The sequence below is a fragment of the Agrilus planipennis genome, unplaced genomic scaffold (genome assembly GCF_000699045.2).
Source record: "Agrilus planipennis isolate EAB-ADULT unplaced genomic scaffold, Apla_2.0 scaffold7, whole genome shotgun sequence".
NCBI lineage: Eukaryota > Metazoa > Arthropoda > Insecta > Coleoptera > Buprestidae > Agrilus > Agrilus planipennis.
In genome coordinates, this window is record NW_020439340.1 from 2,814,018 (window position 1) to 2,821,658 (window position 7,641).

The 7,641-nt window shown below is 37.4% G+C and overlaps 1 protein-coding gene across 1 annotated transcript in view; it reads left to right on the plus strand.

Moving 5' to 3' along the window:
• Nucleotides 1-7,146, plus strand: part of LOC108737649 (T-cell leukemia homeobox protein 3) — a 23,741-nt gene extending 16,595 nt beyond the window's left edge. The window contains exon 3 of the mRNA XM_025978712.1: nt 6,645-7,146. Within this exon, the coding sequence (XP_025834497.1) occupies nt 6,645-6,861 (217 nt within the window). The 3' untranslated portion in view covers nt 6,862-7,146. The remainder of the gene's footprint in view (nt 1-6,644) is intronic.
• The last annotated feature ends 495 nt before the right edge of the window (nt 7,147-7,641 follow it).

Sequence of the window (7,641 nt, forward strand, 5' to 3'; positions counted from 1 at the left end):
TATTATTATTATTATTATTATTATTATTACTACTAACAGTAATCCGTCCAAATTTGGAAAATAGGGTGGTGCATACACCAAAAAGAACTTACTCTAAGCCCTAAGTGTGTATACTTCGATGTATGTACCTATGCGAAAATGCAACCAACTATACACGCTCGTCTAGACATTTAAACCGGCTCATATTTTTCCAATTTTTTTCTGTCACCATAAGGATACGTCAAAACTAGCGACTCTTAGTCAAAGATTCTGTTTAAACGAGAGAATCCTGGATATCGAAAGCAAAATTCAAGCCTTTAATTAAACGTTTTAATAGTTGTACAATGTTGTGCTATGAGTTATCCCATTTCCTTGTGACTTTACGCGCCATCTACCGATAGTTTTCATGATTTTCAATTTTTCACCCTTATAAAAAGTGTTACTTTTTAATTTTCGCAAAATACCGGTGACTAATTAATTAATACAGAGTCTAATTAACTCGAGTGGTATATACGGAACTTATTATTAAGTCAGTCCCTTCGACTCTTGCACGAAATCCTTTATGTGCGCACGAGGTTCCATTAGATACGAGTTAATTCCTTGATTTTATTTGAATAGTCGTCCTAAAACGTCCAAGCGTTTTCCGAGCGTCTTCATTAACGCTAACCATAAAGTAATCGTCGTTAATTGATTAAGCTTAATAAAAGCGAGTAGTAGATAGTCGAGGAAACCGAATTAGGTTGTTCTGAAGGCATTCTTGTCAACTTAGAGACGACGCAGTTACTTTTATATACGGCTGCGTTTCGAATAACCTGAAGAGGACGAGCACCGGGCGGCAACGAGTAACAAAGAGAACAGAAGAGAGGACCATCACGACGACGTATTAGTGTAATTGAACAGAAGTTGCCAGTCTGAAAAGACATCTACCATTGCATGAGCCGGTAAAACAGACACTAATCGAATTGTGGATCTTTTATTTTGTTACGAACGTCTTTCCAACCCCCAACTTTCTCTTGCTGCTTTATTTTACTCTTGATGAGAGCTTTCATGCCACGCACGAACCTGTCCTGTCAATTTCTACTTGACTAATTATATGTGTTGCATTTATTTTATTATTATTTATAAATATTGCCAATTTTACGCATTTTAAATTACGTTATCAAAACAAATACGTTGTTAACACTTTCGTTTTTTTTCTTTTGAGAACGCGAAAGAATTCCAAGTGCAAAATAAATTTCGCTGATGATAATTCTTTGCCAGTGAAAAGTAATAAATTAAATTCCGTCGACCTCTTAAAATTCCACTTGGCGTTCATTTATCCGGCCGGTGAAACTTTAATGCAGTTTAATTTAAAAATGATCGTTCTAACTTAGTTCCGCGTTAAAATTTTACGAACGCCATTCTAATTTGATGCTAATTAGTTAACAGACGTTACCGTTTTGAATATGAAATGAATACAAACCGGCAATCACGTTGATGCTACCACATCTCACTCATATCACTTGTATTTTCTCTTAATCATAAACAGTAGCGGATCATTTGGTAAACGTTTCAATACAAGTAATTTCTTTTATCTATATCTGAAATTATTAAGCACAAATATGTCTTTAAACGTCTAAATATGTAGTAGAACTTTTATAAAAATTAGATTTTATAAACATATACGGTCTAATGAAGTTCTAAAATTTATTAACATCACAATTTACTATCTCTACACCACACCAGGCGGTGATGTGCTTGTGTTTGACTAAAAAAAAATAAGACAACTTCAAAAGCTTCAATAGAATTAATCTTAAAAGTAACACCCCATTTATTTTATTACCAGGCGCTACTAATCCGTCTAAATTCGCAGCTTTAGGTATGCTAGGAAGATGATGAAGAGAGAAGCGAGACGGGCTTCCGACGTAACGCGCAGAACTACCCCGTGCGGACCAGTTCAATAATGGTATAAAAATTTCATTTCAACATACGATAATCCTCTAATTTTTCTGAAAAAAAAATCAAGGTGGTACCGCCACTGTGTGTATAGGTAGGTTTTCCTACGCAAGGCTGGAGTGAGTGGATTAAAACTCGAACTGTGTCGCCGATGTTTTTGTTGTTGTTTGTTGTTGATGTCGTTGTTGTGCCTAGTTACGTCGAGTGAGAGAGCTTCTTTCACGGCAAACAAACCGTTTCGACTTTTAATTACCTGTTCGGTAATGGACGTATCGTGTTGGACAAGAAAGTGGCGCCGTCCGAACAATTGACGACGACCGCCACACATCGCGTTCGAATGCGACTCGTCCCCTCGGCGAAAAAACGACGACCACTCGCAATAAGAACGCGCTCACGACAAATTCTAATTAAAACAAAACAAAAACAAACGAACTAATGCACACGTAACAACTTTACCTTTTTCTTTCGCAGTAAGTGATTTTATTACAGGAATAGATGCACTTTAAAAATGAATGATGAACGTGCCTCACAAAATAACGAATATAATGGAAAAATATAAACAATAATCCTTCTTCACGTGTTAGACCTTTGTGGGGGTTAACGGCCAATGAAATTAAATAATAAACAATAAATATCCTTTTCCAAGCACTTATCTGCTATTTTCTAGGTAAACGGTTGCGTAAATTGAAGTGCAACAGTCCGCGCCGATATAAAAATTGCAAATTGTAGTAATGCAAGGAAGCCCGAGCGGGCTATATGTATACGCGCGACCCAGGTGAAAAGAATGAAAATTAATTATCCTGTTCGTATTAAACATAACAGCTAATTTGTTATGTGTGGAAATTACGTTATCAAAGTTGGCTATGTAAATCATAATTAAAATATCGCGCCAACCGCAACTGCGCTACACTACGGTCGACGTTAGTGCTACGTTAATAATTGAATGTCGACGGCGATTAGCGAAATACGTTTACGAACGCGTAGAAAACACCAACCAAACGAGCGGCAAACTTTTATGCCTGTTATTAATCGATAGAATTAAACACTGCTTTTAGTTATAAAGAGGTAAAATCGTTCTACCATTTTCCTTTTTATTTTTTCAATCCTCTCAGACCCCAGGGGAGTATGCAGAAGAAACCTAAAGGGGCGTAGGGCAATGGTGAAAGGAGAGTACAAAAACATAAGTTGTTTAAACCCAATAACCCTTAGAACAGCAATCAGCGCTTTTAATATACAGTTGATATGAGATATGTCGATAAATTAACACGGCTGCTTAAGTTGCTTTAGCGCATTGTGTAGCTACCCCTGGTTTATGGGCTTATGGGGGTATTTATGGTTTAAGTTAAAGGTTTAAAACACTTAGGTTACGATGTTTAAACCTCTTGACTTTATTGCTGTTTTGTGTTATTGGGTTTTAAATTTCGTGGAAGTTTGGGAGCTACATTCAAGAGTACTGGTAGTCAAGCGTTATGTAGAGGCAATTCGATTGCAATTAACGCCTGGCATGACGTCTAGTTAGCTAAAAACTAACTGTCAAACGATTTATTAAGCGTCGGATCACGATCGCAATACCTCTAGTGGAACAGGAGCCTTACTTTCCCCTAAACTTATCTATAGAGATACGGACGAGGTATTTAGTACTTCTCAGTTTCTTTGCTCATTTTTCCTAAACTTCATCTAAGGATGTAGAGGTTTCTGGCACTGGTCACTTTTTCTTTATTCCCTCTAAAGGTTCAGGGCTTTAGGAATGATGAAAAATATGTTTAAAGGATTTAGGGGTTGTTTTGTTGTTGTTTTCTCACAATATCTGAAATTTCTCCTTTATAGTACTTAATTTTCAAGCACCAGACCTTAACCGCGTTCTATAAGAGAAAAACCTCTTTCGTTGTTATGTTCGTTTTCCGTATTTTTTTTTTAATTTCGGTCTAGCAGTTTAGCTATTGGAGCTTATCAAACAATCATGAAGCTTTCAAAAAAGATTTGGATCATCATCTTAATCATATGGTCGTCAGTCCTAAAACTGGTTATACACGCATCGCCTCCACTCTATCCTATCCTGAGCTAATCTTCTCATTTCCCAAAATCTAAAGCTTAAATATTAATAAATGATTATTCTGGTTCGTTCTGGACTTTTAAAGCTATTCCATGAAAACACCCTGTACGTTGCAATTAAGAGGCAATCCATAAAAAGTTCGTTTCGAGGCATTTCAAGTATAAATCTTGAGCCTTTTTCGCCTTATATTTTTCAAAAATTAATCGTCTCCATTAACAGAGTCGTTTTGGCGTTGGAAAGTTCGTTTATACGAAACTGTTTCGCCACCGAGTCGGCGGCGCAGAAAAGCGCCTTCTTCGCTTATTATTAATTGCCATATTCTAATTAAAATTTCAACCCCAGTAGAGGCGCTCCGCTCGCCATAAATGAGGGTCCTAATTAGCACTGCTCCCGCGCTGTTTAATTACCTGTTAATTAAATATGAAAGCTTCATTCTATCATCGCTTCCCACCATTATACACCGAGGCCGTTGCCGCTATGCTAACGTTCAACGTTAACTTTGCCATTACACTACCTACCTCCTTTACCAACATCAAACTACCAATCATCCATCCAACATTTTACCTACTACAATTATGCCTAATATCCAAGGAGTGGTTTTAACGATTACAATAAGCCGTGTAGCTAATATGTACACTTTATAAATCTGAGATGAACAAGACTCTTCACCTTTAATTCCCTACGCAGGCAATTCAGTGACACATAGGACGATCGAAATATTTTCAACATGACTTCTTCTGCGATACTACAAAACCTTCATCAAACTACAGAATTTAGCATCCATACAAGTCATCGAGATCGAATTGCGACCTCCCATTTTGAATCCTTTAACAATTTGGGATAGATGTCAACTGGAACTATTGCAAATTTCAAGTTGCAAACGAAAGGTCAACGCGACGTTTCTATTTTACGTTTTGACAGGAAACCTTAAAAAACTATCTATACTTGTATCTATAACGGTTTGAATTGTCACGCATTATTAACCGTTTTGTTTGGGAAGAAGATCGCGACGAAAATCTAAATCTCTTGAGGGAAAACGACGTGAGGGATGAATGGAAGAGGGAGAAAGACCAACGGGTCCGGTAGGTAGAAAGAGGTTCACGGTTGACGCCCTAAAAGCCCATGGATTATGCAGTAACCAACAGAACGTCGGTATTAATAATGCACCTCAACACCGGTCTAGTGTTTAATCCTTGAAATATTCACTTCGCCAGTCGACACAACAAGAGTCAGCAACGACTGACTGACTGGATATGGTTTAACTCTTTGTCCTTTCTAAATCAACCGCTACCAACTAGTACAATAAATAGCTGTACAATACATGTGGTGGTAACAATGGTAACGAGGCAGTGAGTGACAAATAAAGCCCTTATCGCGCGGGGATGGAGTGACAACATGCCCATATTATATTACGCAACGGCGACGAAAAGGATTCAAACAGATCAATTAGCGTTACATCGTTACCGCTGATGGTGCCGTACGTTTCGTACGAAACGTACGTCACACCTCGTTAGTTTCGGAGCCGTTGCCTATTTATGAATGCACCGGTTAATTATCTACAACACGTTTAATTATTTATTGGATTTTGCACTCAACACGTTCGGTATGAGAGAAAAACTACAAAAAAAAAAACAGGATCGCCTTTTTTTGCGAGCAATCAACGAATATTTATTACTATGTTCGAAACTGTCTGTTCTTAATTACGCAGAATCAGAAGTTGATGGGACACCTGAAGGAAAGAGAAATTTTATTTGCCCAAATAGGAGTGCCGTTTTTAGTTTAACTTCTACTTATAACTAGCAGTCGACAAAACAAAGCCTAATTTTACTAAATTCGTAACTCATTAAACTTCATTAAAAAATGTAGCTTGTTCCTTCCCAAAATAATTTTCTTACATATTTGCGTTTCTTTTAAATCGTGTATCTAAAGAACTCAGAGTGACTATAACTATAACAACAACACTTCTCCAATTCGAATTTAGTAGTAAACAAAAGCCAGTTCAATAACACCTTTGTAATCAAATGTAAAAAGAATTGTGACTTCAGAGGACTCTAACAGGATCGCCAGAAAGAGGGGATTAGGGCGGGAATATCAGATAAGAACATCGATAGTGTGCATGTTTTGTAAAATCGTCACAGGGTTGCCTTGAATACAATACTTTCGAATGGCTCATCGGTATCAAGTTCATCCGGACCAAAGAAAGCAACGATGAGCTCAAGGTTTAGATGAAATGAAAGATAATCGCAATTGTTAATTCTAAAGGCATTGTTCACAAGTTTATCCTTCGCGGATGAACAATAAACTAACATGTTAAGCTATATACACGTCCTTGAATATTTAAGAAAACTTGTTTTAAAAGTTCGTCCTCAAGCAGTCAAAATATGGAAGCTCCCCAACAATACGCTCTTGTTCTAGTAGGTACTCGTATTGCCTCAAAAAGAAACTCTTTTATAGTCCTACAGCTGTGATTTAGTAGCATTGCAAACATCCAAAATTCCCCGACGATACTCTTCAACATTATCCTAATTCAAAATCATCCCCCGCTTATTACAACAAATAGAAAACACGTTGTGGTCGGGGGTAACACTGAATTATGGCATTTTTAAATACACGACTTTTTTAAAAACCACTGCCAGCATTATCCTTGATGTAAATAATTTTGAAATGCTTGTTCTAGGAGACAAACAGCTGAAGAACGAGAGGCCGAACGGCAAGCTGCGAATCGTCTCATGTTGTCCTTTCAAGCCGAAGCTATTACAAAAGGTTACATGCCCGAAGCCCCCCCGCCGGCGACCGGCCCTGGCGACACGGCCCTAAGCGCCCTACAGAACCTACAACCCTGGGCCGGACCCTACAACGCACCCCAACCCGCGTTAGCTGAATCGTTGTGTTAAAAAAAGCTAATTAGTTCGTTAAGTAGTGACGGTGTATGAGAAAAAAAATGACAAAAACGCGCCTAAATCGAAAAGACTGTGCAATATCTTAAAGAAAAGTTCATTTAGGTGCTTCTTGGACTCATTGTACGTAACGCAAAAAAAGGACGTTTTCGAAATGGGCAAACACCCACCTTATCTTTCTGATACTGTTGAAGTGTGATCTGTGTAGTATAACTATTGTTAGTTCGTCGTAAAAATAACTTAACAATAGGGTAATGACGCTACATTGTATTATTAACCGCTTTAAAATACTCAATAAACACCCTATGGATTCACGTTTAGTCGTTTTTGAACTCAAAATTCTTAAAGCTTATTCACACTCAACAAAGGGTACATAAATGTGTTTTATACTCAAAGCAATATTATAATTCCTTGATTTTTTGTGTACAATCCGGAAAAAGGTAGGTTTATTTTGCATTTACCTTAATTTAATCATAAAGTGAATACAATACCTAAGTAGAACTAATTAAAAGTGAACGTTCTACTTCGTTCATGTTGTCTTTTCCTACAGTAATCTAACCATCTTAACCTAGCCAACCGTTTTGCTGTTTCCATAATATAATATTGAATGTCACAGTGATAATCGTCATCATCATAAGGTCGTCAGTCCTAAGACTGGTTGGACACGTACCTCCACTCTTTCCTTTGTGATCAGTGATAATATGATGGTAATAATTCCAACCCCTACAGATAATCCACGAAATGTAGAAGTAAAATGGTACGCATACACATACATCT